This window comes from Oncorhynchus mykiss, chromosome 18, assembly GCF_057628025.1.
Source record: "Oncorhynchus mykiss isolate SJ-2025 chromosome 18, ASM5762802v1, whole genome shotgun sequence".
NCBI lineage: Eukaryota > Metazoa > Chordata > Actinopteri > Salmoniformes > Salmonidae > Oncorhynchus > Oncorhynchus mykiss.
In genome coordinates this window covers 14927639-14944519 of record NC_143039.1, presented here as the reverse complement: position 1 = coordinate 14944519, position 16881 = coordinate 14927639, and the positions used below count along the sequence as shown (strand labels likewise).

General features: G+C 47.6%; 1 protein-coding gene across 1 annotated transcript; it reads right to left on the bottom strand.

The window, feature by feature from the left end:
- Positions 1–376: 376 nt before the first annotated feature.
- gpa33a (glycoprotein A33 (transmembrane), paralog a) lies at positions 377–14590 on the bottom strand. Its single transcript, XM_036951573.2, has 7 exons — positions 14058–14590; positions 5935–6101; positions 5152–5365; positions 4792–4956; positions 4542–4658; positions 1021–1153; positions 377–915 (listed from the first exon to the last, which is right to left on the bottom strand). The coding sequence occupies exons 1-7, from the start codon at positions 14104–14106 to the stop codon at positions 456–458; spliced, it is 1305 nt and encodes a 434-aa protein (XP_036807468.2). The 5' UTR covers positions 14107–14590; the 3' UTR covers positions 377–455.
- Positions 14591–16881: the final 2291 nt, after the last annotated feature.

Genomic DNA, 16881 nt, shown 5'->3' with positions numbered 1-16881 from the left:
GAGTTCAGCCTGGCAGCTAGGCCCTTTGTGAAGCCTGACCTACAGGCTTTACTTCGTTGTGTTACTGTCGTCCTGTTATTGATGTGACCGAGTTCAGCCTGGCAGCTAGGCCCTTTGTGAAGTCTGACCTACAGGCTTTACTTCGTTGTGTTACTGTCGTCCTGTTATTGATGTGACCGAGTTCAGCCTGGCAGCTAGGCCCTTTGTGAAGTCTGACCTACAGCAGCTACTATGTTTATAATATTATTTATATTTTCAACCAAAAACAAGTTGTGGGAAACATTAAGTGGCTCTAATCTATTCTATTTTTAGAAGGCTGTTGGTAAAATTATGATTAAATGACTGAACAAATGATTTTAAATGGAACTGTAACTAAGTAAACTTATACTCTGTTTTATTATATCTGATTAACAATATGAGTTCATACGATGGGAAAACACAATGGCATAATTAAATTACAGTAACAAAGGCTTAGTAGGTTTATTGGCCGGTACACTGGGAGGTCTGTCCCGATCATCGTAGGGCTCATCATAACGATCACTGTACCGTCCGCCGTCACTGCGTTCATCGTAAACACGATCGCGGTCGTACCGGTCACGGCGGTCAGAGTAGCGGTCGTCCTGGTCCCTGCGGTCATCGTGGCGCTCGCGGCGGTCATCGTAGTCGCTGCGGCGGTCATCGTGGCGCTCGCGGCGGTCATCGTAGTCGCTGCGGCGGTCATCGTGGCGCTCGCGGCGGTCATCGTAGTCGCTGCGGCGGTCATCGTAGTCCTTCTCGCTGCGTTCCTTGTACTGGTCGCGACGGTCCACGATCTTGGGTGGGTGGTCTTCATCGTCGCCTTCCTTGCTGCGCGTCTGGCGAACCTCGCCGTTCACCACGGGTTTGTCGTCGTGGAACTCCTCCCCCTCTGGAACCCTGAGGACATATCAGTGGACAGGAGACTCAGCACACTGTCTGTTCTCACCATCTCAGTTCTCATGGTGTGTGTGTGTGTGTGTGTGTGTGACAGACCATACATACCCCATAGCGTACTCCTCTGCTTTGTCCTTCTTCTTCCTGCAGCAGCAGCAGTAGATGAGGATGATGAGCAGCACCAGAACACCAACCACAACGCCGCCAATGATACCCGCTGTTGAACCCAGGGCCATAGACGCTACAGGAGAGAGAGGTGGTGAAGAGGTGAGGTGAGATGAGGAGGAGAGGTGAGGAGAGGAAGATGGATGAGAAATGGAAGAGGAGAGGTGAGAAGAGGAAAAGAGGTGAGAAGAGGAAAAGAGGTGAGGAGAGGAGAGGAGAGGAGAGGAGAGGAGAGGAGAGGAGAGGAGAGGAGAGGAGAGGAGAGGAGAGGAGAGGAGAGGAGAGGAGGAGAGGAGAGATGAGTAGAGGAGGAGAGGAGAGGAGAGGAGAGGTGAGGAGAGGAGAGGTGAGGTGAGGAGAGGAGGAGAGGAGAGGAGAGGTGAGGAGAGGAGAGGTGAGGAGAGGAGGAGAGGTGAGGAGAGGAGAGGTGAGGAGAGGAGAGGAGAGGAGAGGTGAGGAGAGGTGAGGAGAGGTGAGGAGAGGTGAGGAGAGGTGAGGAGAGGAGGAGAGGAGAGGTGAGGAGAGGAGAGGTGAGTAGAGGAGGAGAGGAGAGGAGAGGAGAGGAGAGGAGAGGTGAGGAGAGGAGGAGAGGAGAGGAGAGGAGAGGAGAGGAGAGGAGAGGAGAGGTGAGGAGAGGAGAGGAGAGGAGAGGTGAGGAGAGGAGGAGAGGAGAGGTGAGGAGAGGTGAGGAGAGGAGAGGTGAGGAGAGGTGAGGAGAGGAGAGGTGAGGAGAGGAGGAGAGGAGAGGAGAGGTGAGGAGGAGAGGAGAGGAGAGGTGAGGAGAGGTGAGGAGAGGTGAGGAGAGGAGGAGAGGAGAGGAGAGGTGAGGAGAGGAGAGGAGGAGAGGAGAGGTGAGGAGAGGTGAGGAGAGGAGAGGTGAGGAGAGGAGGAGAGGAGAGGTGAGGAGAGGTGAGGAGAGGTGAGGAGAGGAGGAGAGGAGAGGAGAGGTGAGGAGAGGAGAGGTGAGGAGAGGAGGAGAGGAGAGGAGAGGTGAGGAGAGGAGGAGAGGTGAGAAGGAGAGGTGAGGAGAGGAAAAGAGGTGAGAAGAGGAAAGGAGAGGAGAGGTGAGGAGAGGTGAGGAGAGGTGAGGAGAGGTGAGGAGAGGTGAGGAGAGGTGAGAAGGTGAGGAGAGGTGAGAAGGAGAGATGAGGAGAGGAGAGGAGAGGTGAGGAGAGGTGAGGAGAGGAGAGGTGAGGAGAGGAGAGGTGAGGAGAGGTGAGGAGAGGAGAGGTGAGAAGGAGAGGTGAGGAGAGGAAAAGAGGTGAGAAGAGGAAAAGAGGTGAGAAGAGGAAAGGAGAGGAGAGGTGAGGAGAGGTGAGGAGAGGTGAGGAGAGGTGAGGAGAGGTGAGGAGAGGTGAGGAGAGGTGAGAAGGTGAGGAGAGGTGAGAAGGAGAGATGAGGAGAGGAAAAGAGGTGAGGAGAGGAAAAGAGGTGAGAAGAGGAAAAGAGGTGAGAAGGTGAGGTGAGGAGAGGAGGAGAGGAGAGGTGAGGAGAGGAGAGGTGAGGAGAGGAGGAGAGGAGAGGAGAGGTGAGGAGAGGAGAGGAGAGGTGAGGAGAGGAGAGGAGAGGTGAGGAGAGGTGAGGAGAGGAGAGGTGAGGAGAGGTGAGGTGAGGAGAGGAGAGGTGAGAAGGAGAGGTGAGGGACGTGAGGAGAGGAGAGGAGAGGAGAGGAGAGGAGAGGAGAGGAGGAGAGGAGAGGAGAGGAGAGGTGAGGAGAGGAGAGGAGAGGTGAGGAGAGGAGAGGTGAGGAGAGGAGAGGTGAGGAGAGGAGGAGAGGAGAGGAGAGGTGAGGAGAGGAGAGGTGAGGAGAGGTGAGGAGAGGAGGAGAGGAGAGGAGAGGTGAGGGGAGGAGGAGAGGTGAGGAGAGGTGAGGAGAGGAGGTGAGGAGAGGAGGAGAGGTGAGAAGGAGAGGTGAGGAGAGGTGAGGTGAGGAGAGGTGAGGAGAGGAGGAGAGGAGAGGAGAGGTGAGGGGAGGAGGAGAGGTGAGGAGAGGTGAGGAGAGGAGGTGAGGAGAGGAGGAGAGGTGAGAAGGAGAGGTGAGGAGAGGTGAGGTGAGGAGAGGTGAGGAGAGGAGGAGAGGAGAGGAGAGGTGAGGGGAGGAGGAGAGGTGAGGAGAGGTGAGGAGAGGAGGTGAGGAGAGGAGGAGAGGTGAGAAGGAGAGGTGAGGAGAGGTGAGGTGAGGAGAGGAAAAGAGGTGAGAAGAGGAAAAGAGGTGAGAAGAGGAAAAGAGGTGAGAAGAGGAAAAGAGGTGAGAAGAGGAAAGGAGAGGAGAGGTGAGGAGAGGTGAGGAGAGGTGAGGAGAGGTGAGAAGGTGAGGAGAGGTGAGAAGGAGAGGTGAGGAGCGGAAAAGAGGTGAGGAGAGGAAAAGAGGTGAGAAGAGGAAAAGAGGTGAGAAGGTGAGGTGAGGAGAGGTGAGAAGGAGAGGTGAGGAGAGGTGAGAAGGAGAGGTGAGGAGAGGTGAGAAGGAGAGGGGAAAAGGAGAGGGGAGAAGGAGAGGGGAGAAGGAGAGGAGAAGAGGTGAGAAGAGGAGAGGTGAGAAGGAGAGAGGTGAGAAGGAGAGAGGTGAGAAGGAGAGAGGTGAGAAGGAGAGAGGTGAGAAGGAGAGAGGTGAGAAGGAGAGAGGTGAGAAGGAGAGAGGTGAGAAGGAGAGAGGTGAGAAGGAGAGAGGTGAGAAGGAGAGGTGAGAAGGAGAAGAGAAGAGGTGAGGAGAGTTGGTGAGAAGAGGAGAGGCGAGCATGAGAGGAGAGGCGAAGTGGAGAGGAGAGGCGAAGTGGAGAGGAGGCGAAGTGGAGAGGAGAGGCGAGGCGAAGTGGAGAGGAGAGGCGAGGCGAAGTGGAGAGGAGAGGCAAAGTGGAGAGGAGAGGCGAAGTGGAGAGGAGAGGCGAAGTGGAGAGGAGAGGCGAAATGGAGAGGAGAGGCGAAGTGGAGAGGAGAGGCGAAGTGGAGAGGCAAAGTGGAGAGGCGAAGTGGAGAGGCGAAGTGGAGAGGAGGAAGGGCGAGGAGGAGGAAGGGCGAGGAGGAGGAAGGGCGAGGAGGAGGAAGGGCGAGGAGGAGGCAAGGCGAGGAGGAGGTGGCGAGAAGTGAAGAGGAGGAGTGGAGAGGAGATGCGAGGTGAAGAGGAGCGAGGTGAGGAGGAGAGTCGGGTCGGAGAGGCGAGGAGGAGCATGAGAGGAGAGGAGGAGCATGAGAGAAGAGGTGTAGCATGAGAGGATGAGCATGAGAGGAGGAGCATGAGAGGAGGAGCATGAGAGGAGGAGCATGAGAGGATGAGCATGAGAGGAGGAGCATGAGAGGAGGAGCATGAGAGGAGGAGAGAATTGTCTATTGATAAAATGTGTCTGTCTGTATCCTGTTACAGGACCATCCTCATGTGATGGTTACATTGCCTCAGATCTGAACATTTGTGTTAGCTCCCAGAGATAATGCCTAAGCTTTAGCTCAGCAGTCTCGTATTGTGCACTCACGTGGCATGACGGACAGCGTCAGGTTGCATTTGGCACTGCGGATCTTATTAGTGGAGGTACAGACGTAGTATCCTGAGGATTCCATGGTGAGGTTGAAGAGAGACAGGACACCATCCTCTGGAAGAGACAGAGACAACCTGTTAGGTCAGGAGTCAAGGTCATATTCAAGGTCATAGTCAAGGTCATAGTCAAGGTCATAGTCAAGGTCATATCAAGTGAAGATTAACAAGCACACACAGACACTACATACTGTCTGTTGTCCTGGGTGCAGGTGCTCGGGGCATGTTTCTGACGTCGTAGCCCTGCCACTTGTAGGTAGGAAGAGGAGAGCCCTCTTCAGACTGACAGGTGAGACTGATGTTCTGGAAGTACTCTGCCTTCCCATCGACCTTACAGACAGGCACAGAGGGAGCCACTGTGGACACAATATGTTTTGCAACGTTAAGTTAAACAGTAATCATCGACACTTTACGGATTTCTAAGGTTTATTATGGAATAAAGCGGAACAAATCTAATTTCTAAGGTTTATTATGGAATAAAGCGGAAACAAAGCTAAATTCTACGGTTTATTATGGAATATTCTACGGGAGTCATTGTTGTTGTTTTTTACCCAGGACCACCAAACGGGTGGTGTCAGCCAGCTGACCCTTGTCATCCTTGGGGATGGCGACCCGACACTCGAATTGTCGGTTGTCCTGGAGACCGATGGAGGAGAGCTTCAGGTTGGCTACTCCTTTAGCTATGTCCTGCTCCAGGGAAGCTCTTCCTTCATACCTGTCACTGATGTCCACGTCACCAGTAGAGTAGGAGGTAAGGACGGACACCTGGAAACAACAATGTCAACAACAACATGGAAGCACCAATGCTAACCTCCCCTGTTATTGGTAATGGTGAGAGTTTAGGCTGTCTTGGGGGTAGGATCTTTGATCCTCTAACTTCCTCACTCATCATTATTCACTATTCATGCAGAATTATCCGTAACCATGGAAGCATCCACGTTAATGTAGATTTGTTCAGAAACATTTTCTATTCTTATTTTACAATAAAAGTGACTCCAAAATGACACGATACATTATTTACCATTCATTTCGATTGGGCACAAAATAATCTGAAAAACTAACTGCAAATGCATCCAACAAACTAGGTGTAGTCATTATGTCTGTACGGAATATGGGACCCAAAAACTACTGTATTTATAACAATATTTAAGGGTGTTAATTTTGACCCCTAACTTCTTGGGGGAATGAATTACTTGTTAAGTCAAATCACTTTCTCTGCACAACTGTAGTATAAAAATGTCCCAATCATTGCTCATCTTTATCAAGGGGATCAATAGTTTAAACCCACTGAATGTAAAAGAGCTGATCAGAGTGATTTCTGGTTGGTTTATTACCTCTGGCTCTCCGGGTTTGTCTGCTTCAGCCAACCAGGATATGACGACCAGATTGTTGATTGGGTTCTTGGGTTTGAAGCTGCATGGTATAGTGATGTTGTCTCCCCTGGCGAACTCATAGGACTGCTGAGGGATGGACACCTCTAAAGCTACAGTCATGGACACGACTGGGACAGAGAGAGACAGACAGGAAGAAACAGGAAGACAGGTTTTACAGACACTGACGTATAGAGCTGTAGGAGGTGAACACTGTTAAAATGAAGTGCTTTGTAACACTAAAACTAATGGCAAATGAGCTGCCACCAACTTCAAGGAGAGGAAACCTTAAAGTACCACAAGAACGGAATTATTTTTTTTCAACTGAAAGACGATTCCCATGATGTTGCACAATAATTCAAGAAGTCATTGTTTTATTCAAAGTATGATATATTTAGGCTTGAAGTGGGGACATTGGATATTTCCGTGTCAGCGCTGTGTTTCCCCAATAGGACATAACATGCTAATACTTTCCAGTCTACATTTATTGTCAGCGCTGTGTTTCCCCAATAGGACATAACATGCTAATACTTTCCCGTCTACATTTATTGTCAGCGCTGTGTTTCCCCAATAGGACATAACATGCTAATACTTTCCAGTCTACATTTATTGTCAGTGCTGGGTTTCCCCAATAGGACATAACATGCTAATACTTTCCAGTCTACATTTATTGTCAGCGCTGTGTTTCCCCAATAGGACATAACATGCTAATACTTTCCAGTCTACATTTATTGTCAGCGCTGGGTTTCCCCAATAGGACATAACATGCTAATACTTTCCAGTCTACATTTATTGTCAGAGCTGTGTTTCCCCAATAGGACATAACATGCTAATACTTTCCAGTCTACATTTATTGTCAGCGCTGGGTTTCCCCAATAGGACATAACATGCTAATACTTTCCAGTCTACATTTATTGTCAGCGCTGGGTTTCCCCAATAGGACATAACATGCTAATACTTTCCAGTCTACATTTATTGTCAGCGCTGGGTTTCCCCAATAGGACATAACATGCTAATACTTTCCAGTCTACATTTATTGTCAGCGCTGGGTTTCCCCAATAGGACATAACATGCTAATACTTTCCAGTCTACATTTATTGTCAGCGCTGGGTTTCCCCAATAGGACATAACATGCTAATACTTTCCAGTCTACATTTATTGTCAGAGCTGTGTTTCCCCAATAGGACATAACATGCTAATACTTTCCAGTCTACATTTATTGTCAGCGCTGGGTTTCCCCAATAGGACATAACATGCTAATACTTTCCAGTCTACATTTATTGTCAGAGCTGTGTTTCCCCAATAGGACATAACATGCTAATACTTTCCAGTCTACATTTATTGTCAGAGCTGTGTTTCCCCAATAGGACATAACATGCTAATACTTTCCAGTCTACATTTATTGTCAGAGCTGTGTTTCCCCAATAGGACATAACATGCTAATACTTTCCAGTCTACATTTATTGTCAGAGCTGTGTTTCCCCAATAGGACATAACATGCTAATACTTTCCAGTCTACATTTATTGTCAGCGCTGTGTTTCCCCAATAGGACATAATATGCTAATACTTTCCAGTCTACATTTATTGTCAGCGCTGTGTTTCCCCAATAGGACATAATATGCTAATACTTTCCAGTCTACATTTATTGTCAGAGCTGTGTTTCCCCAATAGGACATAACATGCTAATACTTTCCAGTCTACATTTATTGTCAGCGCTGTGTTTCCCCAATAGGACATAATATGCTAATACTTTCCAGTCTACATTTATTGTCAGAGCTGTGTTTCCCCAATAGGACATAACATGCTAATACTTTCCAGTCTACATTTATTGTCAGCGCTGGGTTTCCCCAATAGGACATAATATGCTAATACTTTCCAGTCTACATTTATTGTCAGCGCTGGGTTTCCCCAATAGGACATAACATGCTAATACTTTCCAGTCTACATTTATTGTCAGCGCTGTGTTTCCCCAATAGGACATAACATGCTAATACTTTCCAGTCTACATTTATTGTCAGCGCTGTGTTTCCCCAATAGGACATAACATGCTAATACTTTCCAGTCTACATTTATTGTCAGCGCTGGGTTTCCCCAATAGGACATAACATGCTAATACTTTCCAGTCTACATTTATTGTCAGAGCTGTGTTTCCCCAATAGGACATAACATGCTAATACTTTCCAGTCTACATTTATTGTCAGCGCTGGGTTTTATTTCAATGTAACCACCCAACAGCATGGCATTGTATATTAATCAGAAACATCTGCAAAGTTCTTCCTCCGTAACATACACCTGGCCACCTGAGCCAAGCAGCTTTCCTCCGTAACATACACCTGGCCACCTGAGCCAAGCAGCTTTCCTCCGTAACATACACCTGGCCACCTGAGCCAAGCAGCTTTCCTCCGTAACATACACCTGGCCACCTGAGCCAAGCAGCTTTTCTCCGTAACATACACCTGGCCACCTGAGCCATGCAGCTTTTCTCTGTAGCATACACCTGGCCACCTGAGCCAAGCAGCTTTCCTCCGTAACATACACCTGGCCACCTGAGCCATGCAGCTTTTCTCTGTAACATACACCTGGCCACCTGAGCCAAGCAGCTTTCCTCCGTAACATACACCTGGCCACCTGAGCCATGCAGCTTTCCTCCGTAACATACACCTGGCCACCTGAGCCAAGCAGCTTTCCTCCGTAACATACACCTGGCCACCTGAGCCAAGCAGCTTTTCTCCGTAACATACACCTGGCCACCTGAGCCATGCAGCTTTTCTCTGTAGCATACACCTGGCCACCTGAGCCAAGCAGCTTTCCTCCGTAACATACACCTGGCCACCTGAGCCATGCAGCTTTTCTCTGTAGCATACACCTGGCCACCTGAGCCAAGCAGCTTTTCTCCGTAACATACACCTGGCCACCTGAGCCATGCAGCTTTCCTCCGTAACATACACCTGGCCACCTGAGCCAAGCAGCTTTCCTCCGTAACATACACCTGGCCACCTGAGCCAAGCAGCTTTTCTCCGTAACATACACCTGGCCACCTGAGCCATGCAGCTTTTCTCTGTAGCATACACCTGGCCACCTGAGCCATGCAGCTTTTCTCTGTAACATACACCTGGCCACCTGAGCCATGCAGCTTTTCTCTGTAACATACACCTGGCCACCTGAGCCATGCAGCTTTTCTCTGTAACATACACCTGGCCACCTGAGCCATGCAGCTTTTCTCCGTAACATACACCTGGCCACCTGAGCCATGCAGCTTTTCTCCTTAGCATACACCTGGCCACCTGAGCCAAGCAGCTTTTCTCCGTAACACACACCTGGCCACCTGAGCCATGGAGCCATGCAGCTTTTCTCCTTAGCATACACCTGGCCACCTGAGCCATGCAGCTTTTCTCCATAACATACACCTGGCCACCTGAGCCAAGCAGCTTTTCTCCGTAACATACACCTGGCCACCTGAGCCAAGCAGCTTTTCTCTGTAACATACACCTGGCCATCTGAGCCAAGCAGCTTTTCTCTGTAACATACACCTGGCCACCTGAGCCAAGCAGCTTTTCTCTGTAACATACACCTGGCCACCTGAGCCAAGCAGCTTTTCTCCGTAGCATACACCTGGCCACCTGAGCCAAGGAGCAAATTAAAACAGGGAGGAACTAAGGTTTTTGCACCTCCACTTTTCATTGTTTCCAGAAAATGATCCGTATTAAAATAGTATATATTATAGTGAGAGAGTGAGAGATAGGAACTGACCGTTTTATAAATGCTATAATTGCATGAAGTGTTGCTTCACGACGACACGCTTCACTGCTGATTGGTGCAGCTAGAAACCACAAGCGTCTGTCCTATTTTATAAACTGGATGGTTCCAGCCCTGAATGCTGAAACATGTCATTTTACTTCTCTTATTACGTTGGTACTGTAACCAGCTTATAATAGCAATAAGGCACCTCGGGGGTATGTGGTGTTTGGCCAATATACCACGGCTAAGGGCTGTGTCCATGCACGAAAAACAACATGGAGTTGGGCATATAACACACCTCCTCGTACCTTATTGCTACATTGAACATGCACCAGCAAAAGATAATTAAAGAAACAGGTTTATCCATTTTGTCGTTACATGTCATTTGAGACGTGCATCATGAAGTCATTGTAGCCTATCACTTCACTTCCCCTGTGAGAACCATAAGCACGGGCCGACTTGGCTTTGCAGTACTTCGGCCGAAGCCTGCCAACACAAGGTTGCACCATGTTCATTACAATGTAGAAAAACTCATGTCTCTTATGTAAGATGCCAACACTTTGGAGAGAACAATAGATGACAAAGTCAAAGACAGTGGTTTCAATCTGGGGTGAAGTTTTCCCTAAATGCTTCTGACAAATCCAGCTCCAGAACCAGGCTAGCCAGCGGTTCATCTTATTGAATAAGGTGAATAAGGTGTAAAATAATGCAACAACGACATAACATTAGCTAGCTAGATAAGGTTAGCATGCTAGCTACACTGACAGCTCTCAGTTCCCCATTTATTTCACCACAACCTTCTTTACCCCCCCCCCCCCCCCCCCCCCCCCCACAACCTTCTTTACCCCCCCCCCACATTGCACTCAGAATTGCAGCCAGGGTATGTGGCTTAATGGACTTCTGGAATCTAGGTTTAGCAGTCATCTTAGATAAAGGGTGTGCTGGTGTACAGAGGACAGCCTCGCACTGCAGCAATATAAACCCACACAGGTAATGTCATAGCGCCGACAGGCTTATTATGTTGTCCTCCGTTATGACAGTGCTTTAGAAACTAGAGGACGGGTTACACCCACTGACAGTAAGGGAGTAAGGGAGTGAGAAGCCTTGCACCTTGGCTTGTGCAAGACAGAACTGTTTTCATAAGTACAACCCTTTGGACAGGACACTTACGGATGGCAGGGCCTTACCCCCAATCACCTCAATGCTCCCATTAAAGTCGTCGGGACGACACAGCCAGATATCAAACCCCCAATCACCTCAATGCTCCCATTACAGTCGTCGGGACGACACAGCCAGATATCAAACACCCAATCACCTCAATGCTCCCATTACAGTCGTCGGGACGACACAGCCAGATATCAAACACCCAATCACCTCAATGCTCCCATTACAGTCGTCGGGACGACACAGCCATTTATCAAACACCCAATCACCTCAATGCTCCCATTACAGTCGTCGGGACGACACAGCCAGATATCAAACACCCAATCACCTCAATGCTCCCATTACAGTCGTCGGGACGACACAGCCAGATATCAAACACCCAATCACCTCAATGCTCCCATTACAGTCGTCGGGACGACACAGCCAGATATCAAACACCCAATCACCTCAATGCTCCCATTACAGTCGTCGGGACGACACAGCCAGATATCAAACACCCAATCACCTCAATGCTCCCATTACAGTCGTCGGGACGACACAGCCAGATATCAAACACCCAATCACCTCAATGCTCCCATTACAGTCGTCGGGACGACACAGCCATTTATCAAACACCCAATCACCTCAATGCTCCCATTACAGTCGTCGGGACGACACAGCCAGATATCAAACACCCAATCACCTCAATGCTCCCATTACAGTCGTCGGGACGACACAGCCAGATATCAAACACCCAATCACCTCAATGCTCCCATTACAGTCGTCGGGACGACACAGCCAGATATCAAACACCCAATCACCTCAATGCTCCCATTACAGTCGTCGGGACGACACAGCCAGATATCAAACACCCAATCACCTCAATGCTCCCATTACAGTCGTCGGGACGACACAGCCAGATATCAAACACCCAATCACCTCAATGCTCCCATTACAGTCGTCGGGACGACACAGCCAGATATCAAACACCCAATCACCTCAATGCTCCCATTACAGTCTTCAGGACGACACAGCCAGATATCAAACACCCAATCACCTCAATGCTCCCATTACAGTCTTCGGGACGACACAGCCAGATATCAAACACCCAATCACCTCAATGCTCCCATTACAGTCGTCGGGACGACACAGCCAGATATCAAACAGCCAATCTGCCAATCTCAGGGCGGACATTCTAACCACACCGACGGACACTATTATATAAATACTACAGCATGATTTACATGACTGGAAAAATACAAAGCATTAGTTTTCACATGGATTCATATGGAGGCTGTTGTCCTCCAGTGGGAATGCAAAGTGTTTAGGGTTGGGCACCTCTCCTGCTTGTGTCATCCAGCACTCTCTAACTATCAGCCCTCTCATCAGAATTACAGCTTCATCCATGTTTCTCAAATGTCACATTTCTAAGTGTTTAAGGTTAAGTTTAGGCATAACTCTGAATTTAAGGTTAGGGTTAAGTTCAGGAATTAACTCCAAATTGTTAAGGCATTAACACCAAATGGTTAGGGTTAGCTACTAGGGTTAGGGTTAGCTACTAGGGTTAGCTACTAGGGTTAGCTACTAGGGTTAGCTACTAGGGTGCGGGTTAGCTACTAGGGTTAGCTACTAGGGTTAGCTACTAGGGTTAGCTACTAGGGTGCGGGTTAGCTACTAGGGTTAGGGTTAGCTACTAGGGTTAGGGTTAGCTACTAGGGTTAGCTACTAGGGTTAGGGTTAGCTACTAGGGTTAGCTACTAGGGTGCGGGTTAGCTACTAGGGTTAGCTACTAGGGTTAGCTACTAGGGTTAGGGTTAGCTACTAGGGTTAGGGTTAGCTACTAGGGTTAGCTACTAGGGTTAGGGTTAGCTACTAGGATTAGGGTTAGCTGTTAGGGTTAGCTACTAGGGTTAGCTACTAGGGTTAGGGTTAGCTACTAAGGTTAGGGTTAGCTACTAGGGTTAGAGTACTAAACTAACATATGGAATTGTTTTAATATGGTCATACCATGGATCATTTAGCTATTGGATTTAGAATTTTAGGACCCCTAAAATAAAATAAAAATACATATATTTGATAAAATATTGAATTTGGCCTTTACTACTATAGCCCATAGAAACACATTGAATAGTATTCATAAATGGCAAAAAAAAGACAGTCAAAAAATGAATCATAAAGGAATAAGGTTTTGAAGTGTCTCATCCTATACCTAGGAGATAAGAAAGGAATAAGGTTTTAAAGTGTCTCATCCTATACCTAGGAGATAAGAAAGCAATAAGGTTTTGAAGTGTCTCATCCTATACCTAGGAGATAAGAAAGGAATAAGGTTTTAAAGTGTCTCATCCTATACCTAGGAGATAAGAAAGGAATAAGGTTTTAAAGTGTCTCATCCTATACCTAGGAGATAAGAAAGGAATAAGGTTTTAAAGTCTCTCATCCTATACCTAGGAGATAAGAAAGCAATATCTCTATATTGTAGATTTTGTGTGTGAATATATTTGTTGGAGCAAAACCACCTCCATTGGTTTGTATGGGTTATCTTGAGACTAGTCCAGGCGGTCTAAGGCACTGCATCGCAGTGCTAGAGGCGTCACTACAGACCCGGGTTCGATCCCGGGCTGTATCACAACCAGCTGTGATGGGGAGTCCCATAGGACTGCTCACAATTGGTCCAGCGTTGTCCAGGTTTGGGGAGGGTTTGGTCAGGGTAGGCCATCATTGTAAATAATAATTTGTTCTTAACGGACTTGCCTAGTTAAATGAAAGGTAAAATAAATAGTCCAAAACAGAGAATACCATCGTGTTCGTGAGAGTCTCCCCTTTCCATAGTGGTCGTTCATTGCAAGAAAACTGATATCTCTAGTTTAAATGGGATGGATTCTGATGGGGATTGTTTTATTCTGTTACTTAGATTGACGCACAGGTGCATCAACAGACTAAATGTTTTTTAAATGATGTTGCTCTCTGTTTCTTCTCTCTGGACGCCAGGCAGTAAATACTAAATGTATTGCATTATTTTACTTTCTGCTTTTTGATATACGTTAAGTGCATCCTGTTCTACCAATTTGTACAAAACAAGATGAGTTGAACACGTGAGGCGACGCCACACCGATACCATATACATGACTAAAAAAAACACATGGGTGTGGCTCTTGTTGTATAGCACAGAGACATTTATGAAATTATATAAGATCAGTAAACTCACCGAGACAAAGTAAAACGCCAGCAAACGTCCCTTTCTGCGAGGCCATCATCGATCAGTAACAGTTACGACCTCTCCGGTCACCTGCGGTGTTTTTTGTAGGCTAGGGACCGCGGACAACACCTTGGCCAGGTAGAAGGCTCACTAGGCTGAGTACCAAAACTTGTGCTAAGTGCTTTCCTGGCTGCGAACAGGACTTCAAAATGAGTGACGTTGTTATCTGCCAATCAGAACGTCAATATTTTGCAGGTAGCATTCTCTGCCCGCACTCTTATCTTGTCGGTACATGCCCTGTTATTTTGTTTCTCTCACAAGACTAACCTTTTGCAACATTAACTCTACACTTTGTCAAGAGAAACTTGTATGCACTTGCAGTGACTAACTCTGACCAACAGCCATAAGAAACAAATGCTTTTTTGAATGCAAATAGATTATCTTCTCTTCTGTAGTTTGAATGTGCAGAATTGAGAGAGGACAGATGGTATTTTCACCAGTGGTGCCAGAATCCCTGAGAGAGAAACACCTTCACTATGATTATATATATATATATATTTATTTACTTATTTACTTATTCAAGCTTAAAGGTGAGGGAGGAGCGTGTGTGTGGGAAAGACTGGTCAGGTTTCAGTCAGGAACAGGAAGGGTGTATGTGTCAGAATTGGGGAAGCGTTACATCTAGTCAGACTGGTTTGAAAAGGGGTGTGTCATCTCCACAGCACAGAGTCCCTCACATACAGGTAACCTCCTCCCCCCTGCCAAATTGACACAGACACACCTACACACCCTTATTTTCTTGTTCCCCCTCTCTCTCTCTCTGTTATTGTTCTTGTCCCATTATGGCAAGGTGTTCTCTTTATAGTGACCAGAGCAATAGAAAGGAATAGTGAAAGGAATAGAGGGCCATTTTCCATGCATCGGTTTCTAGTAGTGTGTTCTGGCCTGATCACACGGAGGGTTTCTAGTAGTGAGGTAGAGGTGTTCTGGCCTGATCACACGGAGGGTTTCTAGTAGTGAGGTAGAGGTGTTCTGGCCTGATCACACGCAGAGTTTCTAGTAGTGTGTTCTGGCCTGATCACACGGAGGGTTTCTAGTAGTGAGTTAGAGGTGTTCTGGCCTGATCACACGGAGGGTTTCTAGTAGTGTGTTCTGGCCTGATCACACGGAGGGTTTCTAGTAGTGAGGTAAAGGTGTTCTGGCCTGATCACACGGAGGGTTTCTAGTAGTGAGGTAGAGGTGTTCTGGCCTGAATCAGAAGGAGCTCATCCTCTATCACCTGGATACAAGCTGTGTGTGTGTGTGTGTGTGTGTGTGTGTGTGTGTGTGTGTGTGTGTGTGTGTGTGTGTGTGTGTGTGTGTGTGTGTGTGTGTGTGTGTGAGAGAGAGAGACAGTAAGAGAGAGAGAGAGAGAGAGAGATCGAGAGAGATGTGGCTGAACCTTATCCTATATAGCAGCACCCTCAGTGCATCTATACGTAGGTTATAAACTAGAGCGGAATCTGTCTCCCCCTGTTTACTGTTGTCTCTGCAGTTTGTCAATGTTTTCATCTGGAGATGGACATTCTAGATGTGACTTGATATCGACCATGCTCTAATGACAACATGAGACTGAAAGGCTTAAATCCACCGCAGAGCAATTTCAGAGTTGATTGAGATTATACCAGCGTCCCAAATTATATCCTATTTCCTACATAGTGTACTACTTTTGACTAGAGCCCTAGTGAATAGGGTGCCATTGGGGACATGGCCTATGTGATTGTGATAGCAGACCGTTGTTTCCCTCTCCAATGGTGGTGAGTCATCAGAGATCAGGGAACAGCTGTGTGTGTGTGGTGTGTGTGTGTGTATCCTCCTAAAGCCATCGTCAGTCAGAGCTGAGAGGAGGATAAGGAGCTGATATTAAGACTGATTTAAAGATTAACACAACTCATCTCACCTCCTCATACTTCTTCATATCTCCTCCTGCCTCCTCACACCTCATACTTCTTCATACCTCCTGCCTCCTCACACCTCTTCATACCTCTTCATACCTCCTCACACCTCCTCCTGCCTCTTCATACCTCTTTACACCTGTGTTCTCACACCTCATACCTCTTCCTGTTTCCTCACACCTCATACCTCTTCCTGTTTCCTCACACCTCATACCTCTTCCTGTGTCCTCACACCTCCTCATACCTCTTCATACCTCCTCCTCATGCTTCTTCATACCTCCTGCCTCACACCTCCTCCTGTGTCCTCACACCTCCTCATACCTCTTCATACCTCCTCCTCATGCTTCTTCATACCTCCTGCCTCCTCACACCTCTTCATACCTCTTCATACCTCCTCACACCTCCTCTTGCCTCTTCATACCTCTTTACACCTGTTTCCTCACACCTCATACCTCTTCCTGTTTCCTCACACCTCATACCTCTTCCTGTTTCCTCACACCTCACACCTCTTCCTGTTTCCTCACACCGCATCACATCTACTCCTGCCACCTCACTTCCTCCTGCCTTTTCTCACTTTCTCACACGTTTGACCATGGGGCAGCCTCCGTCTTTTGGCTCCTAACTCTAGGAAACCAGAGTAATTACTCATGTTTGTCCTTCAGTCACAATTCTAGAAATGGTAGCCATTGATGTCTTGGCTTGATAATGAAGTCCTCTGCATTCAGCCAGACAGTCACTCAGCCAGACAGTCAGCCACCCAGCCCGCCAGTCAGTCAGTCACACAGCCAGCCAGTCAGTTAATCAGTCAGCTAGCTTGCCAACATTGAATAGAAACTCCTTTGTCAATGTGAAATAATAGCCAAGGTAAAACACTGTGGGGGGGAATACAAATAAATTAT